The sequence below is a fragment of the Struthio camelus genome, chromosome 4, assembly GCF_040807025.1.
Source record: "Struthio camelus isolate bStrCam1 chromosome 4, bStrCam1.hap1, whole genome shotgun sequence".
Classification (NCBI taxonomy): domain Eukaryota; kingdom Metazoa; phylum Chordata; class Aves; order Struthioniformes; family Struthionidae; genus Struthio; species Struthio camelus.
The window spans coordinates 62,928,496-62,947,079 of NC_090945.1; the positions used below are offsets into that span (position 1 = coordinate 62,928,496).

General features: G+C 35.6%; 1 protein-coding gene across 4 annotated transcripts in view; it reads left to right on the forward strand.

Moving 5' to 3' along the window:
• The window catches only part of ARAP2 (ArfGAP with RhoGAP domain, ankyrin repeat and PH domain 2), a 127,035-nt gene that overhangs the window by 54,515 nt on the left and 53,936 nt on the right, over window positions 1-18,584 (forward strand). For all 4 annotated transcript variants that reach the window (XR_011141078.1, XM_068943219.1, XM_068943218.1 and 1 more), the window contains exons 10-18: window positions 2,774-2,889; window positions 3,978-4,177; window positions 5,017-5,102; window positions 5,713-5,895; window positions 8,056-8,230; window positions 9,625-9,759; window positions 13,163-13,307; window positions 16,507-16,609; window positions 17,265-17,463. Coding sequence is in view for 3 of the 4 variants with exons in the window: in XM_068943219.1 (XP_068799320.1) it covers window positions 2,774-2,889; window positions 3,978-4,177; window positions 5,017-5,102; window positions 5,713-5,895; window positions 8,056-8,230; window positions 9,625-9,759; window positions 13,163-13,307; window positions 16,507-16,609; window positions 17,265-17,463 (1,342 nt within the window). In the remaining variant the exon portion in view is untranslated. The remainder of the gene's footprint in view (window positions 1-2,773; window positions 2,890-3,977; window positions 4,178-5,016; window positions 5,103-5,712; window positions 5,896-8,055; window positions 8,231-9,624; window positions 9,760-13,162; window positions 13,308-16,506; window positions 16,610-17,264; window positions 17,464-18,584) is intronic.

The following is an 18,584-nucleotide window of genomic DNA, read 5'->3' on the forward strand; positions in this document are numbered from 1 at the left end:
TAACACAGGAGCTAAAGCCATGACATGAAATTTTTCATTGTCAGACTAAAATAAACATACATGCGCAAAAGGAAGTACTTTTTTACACAACTGGTATTGGGGAAATTCAGGAATGTAGGAGGCTGTAGAGGTCTGAAAGCATGAACCTTTTTAAATTCCTTGAGGATGCGACTGTCAATGACTACTAAGCGTGATGGCTTGGCAGCAGCTGTTTGTTCAGGGACTTTGAGATGGAAGTCCCTAGGTTGCTGGAAGCTTATCTGGGAAGATGAGAATGTCTCTTTTCTTATTTTACGTTCTTTTTATGACAGTCACCACTAGCAAGCACTTAAAGGGAAGCTGCTGCGTGCACTAGGTGAACTGTAGATCAGGCCCAACGTGATGGTTCTTGTGTTCACTCTTCTTTTCTTCATTACTCTTCTTTTACCCTCAGTAACCTCCAGTCTGGACCTGAGAGTATAGTAAATTCCTATTAATCGTGTTTTCGGGCAGTCATTCAGCTGTCACAATAACAAAGAATATGGTGCATAGTTATCCAGGCACAAGTATAGTCTTGTTACTGCCCTTTTAAAACCTGGCCTTCGTAGAGCCACTTACAGACAAATAATTGACGCATACATCCAGTTTAGGTCCTAAAAGTGCAAACTACTTAAGTGTAGAAAGTAAAAGGTTATGTTTTCGTTTTTGTCTTGCTCATTTGATTTAAGTCGCTGCTGCTAATAGAAGGCAGAATTTAGTAGTATTTTTCTATCTTCAATCTTTTTTTACCCTATATTTCATGCTTCTCTTTATGTCAGTGGCGATGTCTGACTTCAAGAATGTTTCACTGCTACAGAGCATGCTGTCAAGTTCATGCTCAAAAAGAGATTATGCTGCCCACTCCTTTCCCATAGAACTGATCTTTGAGGATGAATTAGGGACTGTGTAGGCTTCACAGAGATCTCTGGTCTTTTCTAAAGCAGATGTATCAGTATCAAAACCATTGATTTAAAGAAAAATGAGTGGGGAGAGGGGCTGAAGTTGAGGGAGAAGAATAAAAATGTGTATGTTACAGGGAATAAGAGTAGAGGAGAACTAGAATCATTTAAGAAAAAATAATTATACGAAGAATGGCTAAGCTAGAAAGATTGTTGGAAAGATTTTAATATTTATTAAATCCACACTAAAGTTCACACTTTGAATTACCAAAGAAGTATTTGATGAATTTAATCCTGTTGTTGATGTACTTAAAATATAACTAAAAAAAAAATTTATAAAAAGGCAACAGAAGGTAAGCTTTTTTTTTTTTTTTAATCCTTTGAGTCTGGCAAGAAAATATTAGGTGACTTTTCCTATGTTATATTTAATTAGTGGAAATTATGACATAAGTATTTTCACCTTTTAAATTTGTTCTAAAAATGGAGACTATAATACCTTTAAGGGTAAGGAGTCTTTATTTCTCTTTGAAGACCTTTGTTCCCTAATGGGATACAATTAGTACCTCCATTTATTTCTGCATAAGCTCACGTTTATATTTTCTGTTAGTTTTTGTCTTACCAATCCTGGGTAAAATGATATTTTTATTTGCTAATACCTGAAGTATGTGAATGAAAAGAGTTTTGTGAATTTTTTTCTGCACGTGAGCTTTAATGTTGTTACAAAATTTGAAAATCTTATGAAGAGAAACTTGTCAGTGATGCAGATTTAAATATGTATTTAGTAGAAAAACAACCCACCCTGTAAATGCAAGTAACTCTACTGAAACTTTCCTGTACACTGGCCGTATTTGTACCTGCTCATATCTGCTGTCACCCTCCTATCTTTTGGGAAGTGACTTAGTGAACATCTTGCAAATGGCCAGATGTGTGGATTTGGCTTTTTTGCTTGGGTGAGGATTTTTTCTTTCTGATGCAGTTAGTGTTTCCAAGAAGTTGACTAATATTCCGAGAAACGTGAAATAAACGTGTGAAGGTGATCACTGTTAGATGAATATCTAAATTAGTTTAAGAAGGAAATAATGATTGTATTCAGAATATGTCAGAAATAAACATATATGACTGAGTGATTCCAAAATGCCTGTATTTAAGAGAGGCTCATAAGAGCTCACTAAATTCTTTTTGCAGGCTGTTGTAATGCAAGATTGGTTTTTTATTTTAAGTACCTTTTATTAATGGAAAAAATAATCATTTATCTCAGTTCTCAAGCTTTTCAGGCAAAAGTGCTTAATGTCTCTAATAACTGGCCCACAAATAACTCTTTGGCTATTTTAGCTATAGGACTTTCCTCTAAAACATGTTTGACATATTTAGTTTGTGTGATCCAATAGCAGTATGAACAGTCAAAAGTTTAAGAACTAGAATTTTTATAAATGGTGTTAAAACATTCTGTTTAAAAGCAGGCGAAGATGCTGTCAATGTGAAGGATTTAGATATATAAACACGATTTAGCCCCTAAAGCATGATTTAAGCTAGGTACTTCTGTGCTTTTAGATCCACGTTTTAATGCAATCTGTTATTTTACCTTTTTCCCTTTATTAATAGCTATAGTGTGTGTTGCTTCTCCCATTCACAATCAAGCAAGATCATTCTAGCAAGTTTCAAAATTAGAAGGATAGTATTTGGATGTAATTTAGAATAGCTTTAGTTATCCCGTAATGAATTAGGAAGAGCTTGCATGTTGTTGCCAAAAAGTGTACTACTGACCCTGCTTTTTTGGACCATGCTGGTTTAATTGTTTTGTGTATTTTCTGATTCTTGAATGACTAAAAGCTCTAAATTTTACTTCTTCTCCTTAGGATTTTAAGACAGGATTTGGTATCACTTTAATCCCTATGAATGTGGCAAATGTGAAACAAGTGGATCGGACTGCAAAGCAATCTTTTGAAATAATTACTCCCTATAAAAGCTTTAGGTGAGAACTGTAATATTTACATTTAAAAATAGGAAAATGGTGGTTTAACCTGGTTTGAGTGAAAGAGTAATGCTTTTAGTAAGTATACTAAGCATTTTTTTTAAAACAGAGGGATTTTCTTTCCTTCATTTAGCTGTGCACTTCATCAGTTATGTCCCTCACTAGACATCGTATGCCCACAGATTCATATTTTTATGTAGGAGTTTTTGGTGATACTGTGCAAGGTCAGAAGAAAATAAATTACTGTAAAAACTTTATCTTAGAGAAATAATAAACTACAGTACTGAAAAAAATGCTGTAGTAGAAAGTTCTGCTTGCTCTGACTGAAGCTGTGACCTTTTATGATTTTTAAGAAAACAAAATAAAAGTGTATGCTAATAAAGATATGAAAGCCTTTTATTAAGTGCAGCAAGGGTTCTTAAATGAAATCTCAGTAGTACAGGAAGGGAAGAAATCACTTTGTTCTCCTTGGATTTCTAAATGTTAACCTTGAGATAGGAGACTGAAAAGCAAACAATTTCCTTTGATTCTCAGCGGACCAGAATAGCAGCTAAATTAGTCTTGATCAGTGATTCGAGTCTGTGGCTACTTGGTAGATAGCAAGTTCTTTGACTTTCTGTAAGCCATCACCATGTTTTTCAAAAAGATCAGTTTAAATGAAAAGCATTTTTTTGACTGTTATATGTAGCAAGTCTGTTTTACTGCTTAGTAAGTCTCCATGTTTCCTTAAGTCAATCTGTGCTGCTGTTGTAGTTCAGATTTTAAGTTTGTTATATGTTGATATAAAAAGATTGAAAGTAACTCAGGACCATAACGTGAAAGTTGCAAATACTACCTCATGTAGTAACTCATGCTAGTAGTGATTTTGCTGAAAACTGAACATGCAGATTGAGGGTTTTTTCACTAAATAACAATATAGAATAATTCTATTATAATAATAATATTGCATCTTAGTATTTAAATCTGTATAGAAGAGGATTTTTTTGACTTTGATTTCACATATAGATGCAATAAATAAGAGAGACTACAGACTGTTTAATTGGGCTTTAAAATAAAAATCAATAATGCAGAAAAGTCAATTGTTTCAGCTTTACAGCAGAGTCGGAAAGAGAGAAACAAGACTGGATTGAAGCACTGCAGCAATCAATAGCAGAAACTCTGTCTGATTATGAAGTAGCTGAGAAGATTTGGTTCAATGAGTCAAACAGGAGTTGTGCTGACTGTAAAGCTCCCAATCCTGACTGGGCATCCATCAATCTCTGTGTTGTCATTTGTAAGAAGTGTGCAGGTAGAGTAATTAATGATAGGCCATGTGGGTTCTCCAAAATGTCATATTTGCATACCTGCGCATGTCCTTGAGTCGGCTTTTTTATTTTTACAGTGCCATCCTTGCAAAAGTTTTGACAAACAAAAAATGAACGTAACTTTTTAATACCACTAAGTTCATCCTTATTTTAAAAGCACTTTCATGCATAAATGACAGGTCTGCAAGGTGATTGGTGTCCCTCCGATGTATAATCTTTCACAATTAGTGGAAGTGAAGTCACGCTAGCATTTCTTGGGAAATGGCTGGCTTTTGCCAAGGCTGGATTCCAGTGAAGAATAACAATTTTCAGTGGACACAGTAAAGTATAAATTTGGGGTATTAATTCGACTACATCAGGCCATATTTTACTGTCCACCGGGATATCTTTTTTCAGATAGTACTACAAATCCACTTCTGTCATGTCATTGTTGTTGTTTTTTAAACATATTCTTAAGCAGTAAACGCAGGGAAATAGTTCTCTAGGTCCTTTCCTTTCAAAACAAACCCTTCAAAGGATATCTTACATCAGAAAGCCTACTTTGTTTATTCTTTACTGTCAAACATGTAAAATTTGCATGATATTTGTATAACCTGAGGAGGATGCTATTTCTGCTCCAAATACAATCCATTTGTATTTGGGGATGGGGATAGAAATTAGTGCTTTTTTTGTATATTCAAATATCAAACACAAGAACGATTATTCTTTTTTTAAAAATAACAGAATTAATCTGTCTTCATTAAAGTTGTAGTTTTGTTACCTCAGCAGAAGACAGACTCAGTTTAAGTGCTTTAATTAAGTAAAAATATTTTTTGTTTTCCAGGACAGCACAGATCTCTAGGACCAAGAGATTCAAAGGTCCGGAGCCTAAAAATGGATGCCAGTGTTTGGAGCAATGAACTTATTGAGGTGTATTGTGATATTTTTAACTCTCTGTTATGACGTGAAAACTACAGCATATATAGGAATTATTTATTTATTTTACTTGCAAGAGAACTGAACGTACAGATGCTAAATTATAATAAGCTTAGCCTTTCTGGGAATACTGTGCCTTTGAGTCATTCAAAATATTCATTTGTTTTGAGAAACATCTGTAGCATTTTCTGTTACCGTTTCCTGAAGCATATAGTTTTGGGAGGAAAAAGTCATGATAGGCAGGATTGGGAGTGGGAAAAGAAGGGAGACTGCTTCCTTGCTAGAAGGTTAGTTGCTATGGTGTATTTAGAAGTGATGCTGATATGTGGGGTTGAGACATCAGCGTATTAGCCTTGGTTAGCCTTGTAGAGCTTAGTTGGTATTGCTGGTAAATCATGACTATAGAGCTGTAGACACTTTTACTATTCATTTATAGGTCGCCGTAAGCAGTGACTTCGAGGCTTCCATTTTTTCTTCCATGCAATCTCTCTCCTGCATTCTTCTCTTTTTTAATACTTTTTTTACTTTAGCAAACATAAACTATTTAAGTGCTAGCTTGGTATCTTTTATGCTGTTTGTTTGCTTTTTCTTGTGCTTCACTCAGATCTTTATCATCATTGGAAATAAAAGGGCAAACAGTTTTTGGGCAGGAAATCTTCCTGCAGATGAAGAACTGCACGTGGATGCCCCTGCAGAAAAAAGGATAGCGTTCATTACACAAAAATACAAGGAGGGAAAATTTAGGAAAGTGCCTTTTCTCTACAGAACCAAAGAACAGTTGAATAAGGTAATACTAGAATGGGTAAGCTCTTACCATGCCTCTTGTATTGATCTTTGTGGGTTTTGATCAACTTGTGAAACTAGTGAAAGATAAATTCAGGATCTTGAGCTGTATTTCTCACAGAGCTGAATAAGGCTTGTTATGGAGCCTTTACATACATCATTTCATGAAGTTGTGATTTCTTAGTGACAGGTATTCAGGGTCTGTCAAGTCTGTTCTCTCAAGCGCTAGACCTGGTATTAAAGGCCTCAGATATATTGAGTATAAAAGGCTCCAAGTTTTAATTCTGTATTAGGTAGCCATTGTTTGGGATAAGAGTGATTTAACTGCAGAGTAATCTTGTGATGATTTGAAAATAGGCCAGTAACACTGAGTGTATATGGTCCTTTTAGATACCCTGAAAGACTTGTGTACAGGACACCCTGTCTGTGGGTTTTAAAATGACTTCACCTTGAGTTTTCATGTAGGGAACAAGCAGCCAGATCCTGCCAGTGAGAATTAAACTCTTCTATTTTTTTAAAAAAGACCTTATAGGGTTTTTTTTTTTTTTTTTAAGTTTTTTGACATTTTTTTTTCTTGTGGATGAAGTATTGATAGTATTTTAAAGTGTTTTTAATGTTATGTTCCCCCCCCCCCCCCTTTTTTTTTTCTGGTTAGTTTGCTTGTAGAAGATTGTGGTACATTTATGGTGCCTATAATATGTTTTTATCAGTGCCATTGACAAATGTGTATCTTTGTTTTCAAATTCATACTTTATAGATGGAAATTCCCACTTCAGTGGGAATCACTTCCAGTGATTTTTATATCAAAAATGGAAGTGTTGTTTTCATATATTTCATAGGTTGTATGTCAGTTGCATACACATAAGAAGTCAAAACAAAGGCATTTGAAAACATTTTTTTCTTTAAAATACTTCAAGCCAAAGCATGGAACCACCTCTCTGTAACCCTTGAATTCAGGTTTGCTGTATTTCATTGGAATGAGAAAACATTCTTAGGTTTCATGGGGAACTCTTTGCATCTTTGCAATATAAAACATTTGGATTTTTTTTTTATTTATTGGTGATAGCTGTGCAACAGACTTTGTTTTCTGTGATCAGCAGTTACGATATTAAAAAACAGAAAAAGTGTGCTGTATTTTGCAGACTTGATATTTCTGAAGTTGCTGCTTGTGTTGTTTCTGATGGAGTAAGGATGTCTGTCAATTAAGCATTTAACTACTGGGTAATATCATATGTAATGATCAAATTCTCTGCTGAGACCTGAAATTACAATGTAATAAGGTGGTCATTGCCAAGTAATTATTGAACCATTACTGAACTGTCTGCCTTGTCATCTCCTGCCTTCTCGATGTTTATACATTTATTAGAGCAGCTGAATTTTAAAGGAAACACTCTTTTTGTGTTGATAGATTTCTGCCTTAATCATTTCAGAAAATCCTGTTCATTAAATAAATAATTTAGATACATATTAAGTCATAGAAAAACTGTCATGGAGTAGATTGCTAAAGTTATATAGGTACTTCGAGTTCTAAGGTTGTGAACCAACATCTTTGAAAAAAGGATTTATGACGTTTGTCCGCCTTTGTATATAAAAACATGAAAGGGGTCGGATTTTTCAGGAAGTGCTGATATCTTTAAATCTCAGAGAAGATGGCCAAGTGTGAAAACACAGTAAACAGTGGTCACCTTATTGACTGAGACCATGAATTAGAAAAACTCTTAACGAATTTCACTATGGTTCCTAATAATAGAGTTTAAGGATCAGATCTTGTCTCTTTAGTTGAACTTCTAGTCTATAATGATAAAATATTCTCTTTAGTAGCTTGATGTGTGATGGGAGGTGAAAAGGACCTTTTGACAAAAACAGCAAGCTGCCCCTCCAATTATGGTAGTTCATGTTAGACTGCCCAAGTGAAACTGGTGGTAGCAGCATCTTGCAAGGTTTGGTTTTTGAACACTTGGGTGTTTTTTGGTTGGGTGGGTTTTGAGTATTTTGTAGATTCGCACCATACTTCGTGATTCCTGCCACTTCCTAATGTTTACAGTCTTTGAGGATGCAGGGGGACTATATCATAGGCGAAAGAATTTGCATCTAAATTGCAAGTACTTGTTGCCAATAATTGTCTAATTTAAACAGACAACTTCTTTTCCCTCTACATAATCAGGCCCTGTGTGCTGCAGTAGTTAAACAAGATGTGCTGGAAACTCTGATGCTGCTGTATAGTGGGGCTGATGTTATGTGTGCCACTGGAGATCCTGTTTACAGTACTCCATACTTACTAGCGAAGAAAGCTGGACAAAGACTGCAAATGGAATTCCTCTACCATAATAAGTTCTCAGGTAGGAAATATTCTCTTTGTTTTCATCTTCTGATGTTATATTGAGCAAAAGGACGGAAGGAATTCAGAAGAAAAAATGGGAACTGAGTTGAACAATGATGATATACGGGGGTCAGGGCTATGATGACGTTAAGTGGATTTTGGCAGACAGTAAATGTAGTTATGTACAAGTGACTTGTCTTTTGCTCAGACATGAACTTTAGGACTTCAAAAAGTAGTTGAATACTCGGTGATAACTCAGAGGCCTCATATCCCTGTTTTGCAGCGCAGGAAGAGAAACGTCATCTGTTCTGCCCGTATTACCAGGCTTTTACCTGAAAAAATGGCTATTTACAAGTAACATCCATCCAAAGCACTCCTCTGGGGGTTGGTGTTTGTTAAAAATGATTTAAATTGATACGTTCATCTCCTGCTCTCAGACCTACCTGTTTTCACAAACTCTCCTCCCAAAATATAAATCACCTTTTTAACCTGTAATAGGCTCTATCCCACCAAACCACCCTTTTGCAGTCATAACTTCTGTTGTAGCTCAGAGCACATGATAAATTTTGGGTGTGGCCGTGGTAGTGAGCAGGTCTGGTCTCAACGGGTGACTGTTATGAGGCTCTTGAAATCAGAAAGCTATTCTTAAGAAATTACAGATGTGCTTGAGTTTACCTTTTAAAAGGGCTGTCGAATACCTAACGTAGTCTGGGAATGAAAGTTCACACACACATTATACCGGAAGAAATTAGCTATGCTATACTGCAGCCAACAGTGCGGACATACTCCTGGACCTAGTTTATGTTGTCTCATGCAGCTCTGCAAAATAGCACTGCAATGGCTGAAAGACCAAATTTTTAGTGGCAAAATCCTGAATGATTTATGGCTTTCTAGAGCAAAAGCAATGCCTTAAGTTCTGCATGAACCCTGCTTTGAAAGAGGTGCAGTTATTGAGTCCTAGTATGTTGAGCTTAATCACTGTGTAAACAAGCAGCTATGTTTTTTTGCTGCTTATGTTGTGCAGGGGCCCTAAGGCTGTAGCTTGCTTTCTTGGCTCTGTAGCCTGGCATTGCAGTGTGCCTGGGCTGGGGTTTGCTCCTTTCCCTCAGGGAAAGGGGAGTCATTGCAGGTTGACAGTGATTCTCCTAATCATCATCTGACTGCTACCAGTTTGTGGTAAATGTCAAGATGTATTATCAAGAAATAATTCCTTTTTGTTGAAGTGTACTAAATAAGCGATGAAGATGAAAGCTTACTGCAGCAGCTCTTTTCATCTTTTTTTTTTTAACCCATTACAGAGCAACTTCATATTTGAGCTATGCAGATGCAGTAAGACAGACATGAGGAGAAATGATTATAACTGGTAGTAGAGGAAGTTCTGTGTTTTACTGACTCTTTTTTTTTTTTTAATAGATTTTCCAAACTATGATACTTGTTTTGAAAGTGGCTTCTCTCAAGATCCTACACGTTCCACCTTTCTTTGTGAATTTTTATACAAAGTTTCTTCTAATACTGCTAAGCTTCTTACAGAGAAGAAATTAAAAGAAGGTATTTCACTTTTGCTTTGAATTTGAATGAGTATGTATGGTATGGATGAATTTGATTCTGTTAAACTTATGTTGCTTTTTTAAAGATACATATGTCTTTGACATGGCACATGCTTTCTTGATCGTGTAAACCTCTTTCATATAAAGAAAATCATGACTATCTTGATCTCTATTCAGGGGTTGACAAAGAGAGAAAGAAGAAAACTAAAATACTGAAAAATGATTAAGTTAATTATTGATAAATAAAAATATTTTTCACTTCAGTGATATTTAGATAGATGTTATTAACTGCCAAAAAAGAGGGGGAAAAAGTTACAAATTTGAATTGGAAAGTGCTTGGCCTGAGAACTCTAATATATCTCAGCAATGTCTAGAAAGGTATTATGGGAAAAGGTCTTTTACTATTTAAAACACTTTTTTCCTATAGGAATAACTGTTTATACTTTCGTGAAATCTCATTAACATGAACTAATGTGGGATATGCACATTGCAGATCGTCAGGTATTGGCGGTAATGTTTTTTTCCCCCTTCTTACTGTCATTAGAAAATGTGATGGTTAGAGTAGCAGTATGTGGGAGATAGTTTCAGTTCCCTCCTCTGTCAGAGAAGATTCAAATAAGATGATCACGTTACCAAAGGAAGTGCTCTAGCTGTTTAGTTCTGGAGAGGGGGAATAAGCTCTTCTGTTGCAGTGGTTCTGACTTGCTGCTAATCAGTTTGGTTCTCTCTGGGCGGAGAGGGAGCACAACCCTCTACCTGGGGTCAGACCGCTTGGCTAAGCTTTGGGCCCTGCCCTGTAGTGTTGGGGTTTGGTTTGGTTTTTAATGCAGTATGAGGAAATGGCTGTGAGCCAGAATCCAGTTAAGCTCTCTTACCGTTAAATTATAGTTAAGTACTTCTCTGTGTGTGAATCTTCTTCTGAGGCACACCTCAGTCTTGCCTTTGGTGACAAGGGTGGAAAAATTTTAAGTGCTGTGTTTGTTGTCACAGAAATGGCTTTGTAGGCAGAGCCCTAATTGTAAATGGAAACTCAGGAAATCATTCAGTGCTGTGAACTGAACCCAGGTTTTATAATAATCAGACAGAGTACCTGGAAAAAAAAAAAAGGGTTATTTTTCATCATGTGGGTTTCAGAGAGTTAAGTAAGCCAACTTCTGGTATGCTTCCCATTATAGCAGAAGCAGTGGTTTCAGCAGGGATGCATAGCTTTTGGGGAAAGTGTTTGCTAGTTAGCAGCTGTTGATGAGCAGCGGGAAGAGAGATCAAATGTGGGTGCTATCCTGATGCAATACATCAAAAAATAAAGGTTAGAGCTTTGGTGGTTTCAGTTGGGCTTTGTCTCAGTTTTTAATGTAAAAGTTTTAATGGTATCCTATTAAAAGGCTTAGCATTCCAAAATTATCCTTGAGAGTTGTAACAATGCATGCAATATAAAGCAGTGAACTGCTTTGTAGAATGGACACCCTTTGGGAACAGTGGAGAGGGAAGAAAGGGGCAGAAAACCCCCCCCAAAGACTCAAACCCTTCAAATCAAGTGTTGTGCTTAACTCCTCTTAACCTATATATTTTCAACACTTTTATCTTATGTTTATTTTAGTATTTATCTGTATTTGGATAGAATTTACATAAAACTAGATTGAAAATAACCTAAGAAAAATAGTAATAAATGAATAACAATCCAAAATAGTACCCAGGTATTTATAACATGTGAATGAACTATACAGCAATTTTGTAGCAGGTAAACAAATCCGGCAAAATATCAGTTAATAAATCAAGTATTGGCTAACTAGAATAGTGGGAGGTGGTTACTGTTGTTGTTATTATTACTATTGTCCTCTAGAGCTATTTTACGAAATCATCGTGAATGCTTTACTAGAATGTATGCAGAAGTATAGGGATTTTAAGACGGTAGAAATAAACAGAGTATTTTCTCTTAGGACCTGCTTCTGTGCAGTACTGAGCATAGATGCACCTCAAACTATATTCTGAAAAACAGCTGTAAACTAAAATGAATGAATTAATATATTGAGTAGCAAATAGTCATTAATATGTTATTTTATATATTGTATTCCTGTTTAGGTTCCTGAGGTTCCTTCCCTCCAGAGAGGGAGTAAACATTTGATCTTAGTTAAGCATGCCAAATAGTACTTTTCAGTTGCTCTACAGATTTTTTTTTCTTCATCTTTTATGATTATTTTTTAATAAAAACATGCATGATAATTTCTAGATAGTCTAACAGATCATCTCATTCAAAGCTATTTGAGGATGAAATTTCTTAACTTGAGATTTTTAACCATACTTAGCATCTGCAAATTGTTATGTGCTGAAAGCACTGTATGGATGTTAGCATTCTGTAAACTACGGTGTTGCTAAATGAATTTACCCTCCCCAGGGATATGCGTGAGTTGCCACAGTAGCAATCTCCAGATTGTTCTAATGTGAACATGCCATCCTGAAATGGCTGTAGGTACAGCCTGTCTACAGTATATCTATTTATCTAGCCCAGTAATCTGGGAATAAAGTCAGTACAATTTCACTATTTGACGTTTGGGCCTGCAGGAGGAGAGAACTGAGCTCGACCACTGATGCACCTTGAAAGGGTTGTTCTGGTACTATAGTTGCTGTGTGTTCTTCGGGTTGACAGGCTGTGCTGTTTCCGAATGGTATTCTTTTAATTTTCTTGATTTTGTTAAATAATACAAATTCTGACAGTGTTTTCCTTATGCTCCATAATAGTCTGCAATGGATATAAGTTCTTATATGTATGACTTTATCTTTCTAGAGTATTTAAAAGGTTTAAATTATTTTCTTTGGTCTTGTGACAAAGAGTGGGCACCCTAACATCACCTAGCAGTGGAAAACAGATTGACTTCATCTTGGCCTCTGTTTCCAGCTAATGTGAAAGAAAGAGTAGCCCTTTTTTGCTGTTACATACAATGAGTCACCCATTTGTTTTGCAGTTTGCTGTCATGGGGACATATTGCTCTTGCAGTTTTAGGAATTTCTAACTTCATAGTGTGTTTTCTTCTTGCTTTCTTAACTCTCTATGCTAAACATATGATATTACGTATTATATCTTCTCTCATCAAGCTCTGTACAAACAAAAGTAAATACAGTAAAGTAAAAGCTCTGTACAATGGTAAAGCAAAATTTACAAAGCAATTTAATATACTCATTTTAATGAGTGCATTATATGTGAAATATTTTATTGAATTACTGTGTGCTAGAATTTCTGTAGATTAAGTAGTGTCAATACAGTTATTGAATTTTTGGTCTACTGAAGTCAATGGGACAGAGATTTCATCATAAATGTATTACTTTGCATCCCATGAGGCAGGTTTTATAGGAAGAGGTAATTTTTTTTGTTATAGCAACTGATTTTTCCATTATTTTTTTAATCACAGATTGCAACAGAAGATGGTGCACTTTAGAAAGTGGCTTTCTAAGCTACTATGAAAATGATAAAGCTACCGCTCCTAATGGAATGATTGACATCAGTGAAGTTACCTGTCTTGTAGTGCACAACTCAGGCTTCTTTTTAAGTAGAGGGTAGGTTCCAGAGTTGTTAATCCCATAAATGAATACAGTTGTTGTAACACTTCTGTTCTGGGGTTTTCACCATTGTTCATTTGTCCCTGAGTTTTGAACATGCATTTTAGAAAAAAGCTGAACTGTTTTATGTTGACTTCAAGAAATAAGTGCTAAGTGGTATTTGGGGACTTATTTTATAGTGATATAATGAAAATGTTAGGGTAATTTAAAAGGGCAGCATAAATTAGATACGTCTGTTTCTTATTAAAACTGTAATGCATATTCTCAACACTTAAAAGGTTACACAGTGATAAATTGAACAATTAATAGTCATTTTTCTTTCTGGGACTGACCTCTGCCTCAAGGTAAAACTCTTGCTTTGTTTCCTCCTGATAATAGAGCAGTTTAGAGTTTTCTACAATCTTTTTGGTTTTGGGCACGGATCTCTTGGCCTCTCGAACCGTTTCTTCGTTCTGCATCTGGGCACAACAGTGTAACTATTGAACATTCAGTTAGTTTGAAGACGGCGACTTTTTCTGGCTGCTTCTGCTCCTCAACTTCTCCAGCTTAGGCACAGGGGTAGATGCCAGGCTCCTTCAACAGAGAGAGGCTGGAGCTGTGAAACAAACATTCTGCCCCGTGTAGACTCCTTTTGAGGTGGTCTTCATGTGACTTTTTCTGTGGTCTTGTTTTACATCTCTCACACATACTGTCATCTGTCTACGATATTGTGAGTTTACAGGAATCAAGTATTGTCTTGAGTGTAAAATAGAAGGATGACAGATATTGAAATAAGATATAAATGACACAACAAATATTGGTTAACCTTTTGCACGCCTTTGAAAGTGAAAGTTTAAAGGAAATCATTTTGGTTTTGTATAAAACATTAATACAGAATAGAAAGTGTGTATATACACATGTGCATAGTATTATCAGAAAAAAACCCCTTTGGTTTCAGTCCAGCTTTTCCAGCTAAGAAAACATCTTGATTCTCTGTAGTGCAAGCAATAGGCAATTGCACTGATTACAGGAATCTGAAAACCTATTATTATTTCCTATGGATATGGAGAAAATGACTCTTATCTCAGAGTCATGAGGAAAAAAAAAAAGTTTCCAAGAGTACTCCCCAACTTCTAAGAATTTTTGAAATATTAATTAGGTTTTGTGAGATGTTCAAATACTGCACCAGTGGGAATGGGTGCACATGAAGTTTCTGTGGGAGAGATGATCTCAGGTCTTATGACTTCTGAAGCTTTTGCAGAAAAAATGGAGGATAAAGAAGAAGAAAATTCCTGCCTTAGGAGTAACTATAATTGATGGACAGAGGTGGACAAAGGTATTTTGCTTTAATTCCAAAAGCTCAGTGGAAATATTTTTTAATTTTGTCCAAAGTATCAATACATAGAAGGAAATACAGGATGTGTGGTAGAGTAAAACTCTTGGAACACTGAAATTAATTGTCATTGTTCTCCTTAACTTTGCTGAGGCAGGATTTCAGCACTCATGTGCACGCGTGGATACTGTGGGTAACGGATTCCTAACAAACTGTAACATTTCTTTTTAATTTTTTTGTGTATGTGAAAAATAACAAACAGATCCCTGTACTGCAATGCGTAAAACTGCAAAGGGTGCCTGTGAAGGAATGGGGACTCTTCATTATGCCTCAGAAAAGGATGCTGTGAAGAAAGGACCTTAACTATTACAGAAATAAAGGGGGTGGGGAAGGAAGAAATCCTGACAAATGGTGATCCATCATCATACTATAAAATACAATGGAGATGATCTTCGTTATTCTGCAGTAGCATCCTTTAATGGTATCCAGAACAAGAAAATATCACTTTTCTCTTCTGTCATGGAATCTAGCCTATTGCTTTCTACATCTCCAGATGGTTGGATAATACCTAAATTAAAAACAGATCAGCTAAACACCTTGCTTTTGGGGAATGATGAGCACCCTGATGTGCTGTACCTGAGATATGTACTTGGGTAGTTTTATGTTAAGCTTTGATAAATTCCATGTAGTGACTTGTGTAGTGAAATGATCTATCCTTAAAATGCTTGTTCTATTAGTCAGAATTAAGTATTTAAATGTAATTTTCAAAGTAGTCATTCAAAAGAAAGAATGATTCAGCTCTCCAGACTAGACAGTCAATCTCCAGCGTTGAAAGGAAAAAGCACACTCTAGCTAATTTAGATCTAAGGAGAGGTCGTAGGTGAATAAAACTGAAATGATAAACCGTAATTTATATACTAAAGGTTGACCCTAAGCCCAGGAAAGTATTTACTTTCTCAATTCCATGCTGGTTTCAAATGGTTTGTCATCTTGTCATTTCTTTAATACACTATGCTATTTTAGTATAATTTTTGTGATACTCATTACTTGAAAGTTACAATTGGGAAAAAATGGGTCCATTTTTAGAAAATAATGGTATATTAAAAAAGAAGCATATTTTAAGAGTTTCTTGAGCTACTGCAGCAACTTAAAAGGATAGTTAGAAACATGACAGAGCCAAACTCTTTTTGATAGTGGCAGGCAATATAAGTAGGGCAGCGGCCACAAATTGCCACTTGGGAAGTTCAGTTTGGAAGTCACAAGAAGTGTGTCTGTTAGAAGGACAGCAGAGAACTGAAACAGGTTGCCAAGAGAAACAGTAAAATCTCCATGCTTGAGGGTTTTCAAGACTTGGCTGGACAAAACCATTGGTGACCTGATTCAGAGTTAGTGATGGTCCTGCTCTGAGCATGAGATTTGACCAAATGACCTCCAGAAGTCCCTTACACCAATGATTCTGTGATTCTATGGTAACTAGTTTGCAACTTCCTAGTCAATTAAATGGTCTGTTTGTACTGAACCTAAACAAAATGTTTTAAAAGTATCACAGCAGTACTCTTGCTGAAATTGCATGAAATTGCAAAAGCAAATAAATCCCTCTGAATTTTAATGACTATATTTCAATATTTTTATTAATTTCAGAATTGAATGCACTAGCCTCTAAACATGCGTTATTGACCTGAAAGGTACTTTGATCATATTCTGTTATATATAAAATACCCTATATTATTAGGCAGGTTGTACATGTAACATCAGAGGAGAAAGCAGATGGATTCCATTCCATGGGAGTGAAACAATGAAACTATAGAGAGCGAATTTGAATTCTCGCTTGTCTACCATTATGAAGACTAAATACAGCTGCCTTTTTCCCCTTGCTTGCTTTAGGGACATCTTTACCTTTGAAATCTACTTAATATCAGAACGTGTTTTTCTGTTTGGAGCTGAAACTGCATATTCACAAAGAAAATGGACTTGGGCAATAGCTAAGGTAATGCTGATGATAATTATCTTTTCAAGTTAGACCAGGAGCCTTTACACAAAGAATAAAGTGGCATTGTTGGCTTAATATCTTCTGGGAAGCCATTCTTCATGAATATTGATCCATCTCATGTGTAAAGGATTCTTTTACAGAAGGAAGAAATAAATTATGTGATTTAGTGTTTGAAATGAGATAATAGAATGAAGCGGAAAAGGAATTGAAATAACATTTTAAAGCTGGCGTTAGGAGTATTTTAAATGTGCTCTAGTGTAAGAATAGCTGTTAATTTCAGTGGATAATGAAATGTATTTTGAGAGTTTTTCAGCTGTTTATAGTTGCAATTTGTTTTTTTTTTTTAACCAAAACAAAATTCCAAAAGGAATGCTGTACCTCATACAGTACCAGATGCTAATAGTCATGTTACTAATAAAATTGGTCACAATTTAAAAGGAAAACATTTGGATTATACAGTGTAAACGGAGAAAAATGTTCTGTACTTGATTTTATAATTTAAACTTAATGTTTATATCATTTTATGAATAATAAATCCAGAAGTCATCTTTTAATGTAGGTTTCATCTTTGCATCTTATAGATATACAATATCTTGATTTTTAGGGAAAGAAGGGGCGGTATTTTTCTCTCTCACCTCGTTTTGTTTGGTAGCATTTTGTTCCCCCTGTGGCTGGATGTCTATTGGAGAGGGACTGTGATCTGATTGGGCAGCTGTACTACAAGGACTGCCATAACCTGGACCAGTGGCGAAAGGGCTGGTTTGCTCTAGACAAGTCAAGCCTGCATTTTTGTCTTGAAATGGAGAATGCTCAAGAAGATTCGATATATTTAAGGAGGCTGCAAGAACTAAGTAAGAATTTCAGTTAACAGCTAGAATTCTGGAAATACTCGATAGGATTAATTCACTGTTGTCATAATTTCTATTGCATTTTAAAATCATGAACATTAGGGCGCTCAGTAAACATTCCTTCGCTTGAACCAGATGCTGTCCCAACTCTCTTCTAACCATGGAGTGGGTAAAAGTTCTGCCTTTTTTCCCCCTACTTGATAGGCTGTGTCGGAGACATTTTCACTGCTTCATAATAAATGAGGACAATTTTTATTCCAGTTGCAGCAATATCTTTCTTACAAGAGTACAGAGTTGTATAATAATAGATGACCTTTTGGGACTATTGTCTCATCTTTTTGACAGTGCAGAAGTGCTCACTGCAGAATGTATTCTTGAGATGATTGACAGGCCTTGTTTTAAAATACTCAAACGTACTGGAAAAATTATGATTCTCTTTGAAGACTATTTCACAGACTAATAGACTTTTCTTTTTTCTGATGCTAAAAATCTTCTTTGCTCAATTTCATGATGTAGAAAAGTTAAAAGTATTTAGATGAATGGTCTTCCATGACCATTTTTATATCAATGTCTGTAATTATGCTTTGAGCTCTTTTTAAGCATGTCTGCCTTAGTTGTTATGTTGAGCAAGACAATATGCTATGTAGGAAAGTGAAAATACTTTGAGATTTTATACAAAGTAGTGTAGATAAAATAATTTAGCACTCTACTGATGATCGTCTTTGTAGATACTGTTGCATTTCAGACTGATTTGCAGGAACTTGCCTAATGCCAGTGGGCTTTCTGTGGTTTATTTACTGCCACCTAATTTTTGCTGTGAATAACAATGTGAAAGTACTTTTTGCTCAGGAATACTCTTGTGCCTCCACCTGTCATTTAAATGCGAATACTTTCTGATCTTGCTTCAGAATTAAAAGGTCAGGGAGTGTGAGAACTGCTTTCCATACTTTGGTGATGCAACTGTAATTGCTTTTACCTTAAACATATGAATATTCAAAATCCGTTTTTATCTCAAGTATAGAAAGTAAGCTTGCATTTAGCTTTTGTTGAAAATCATCTTTGCTCAGATTTTGATTACTAAGTATTAGTAGTATAATAGAGTGGTATTTCTTGGAAATGTGTCC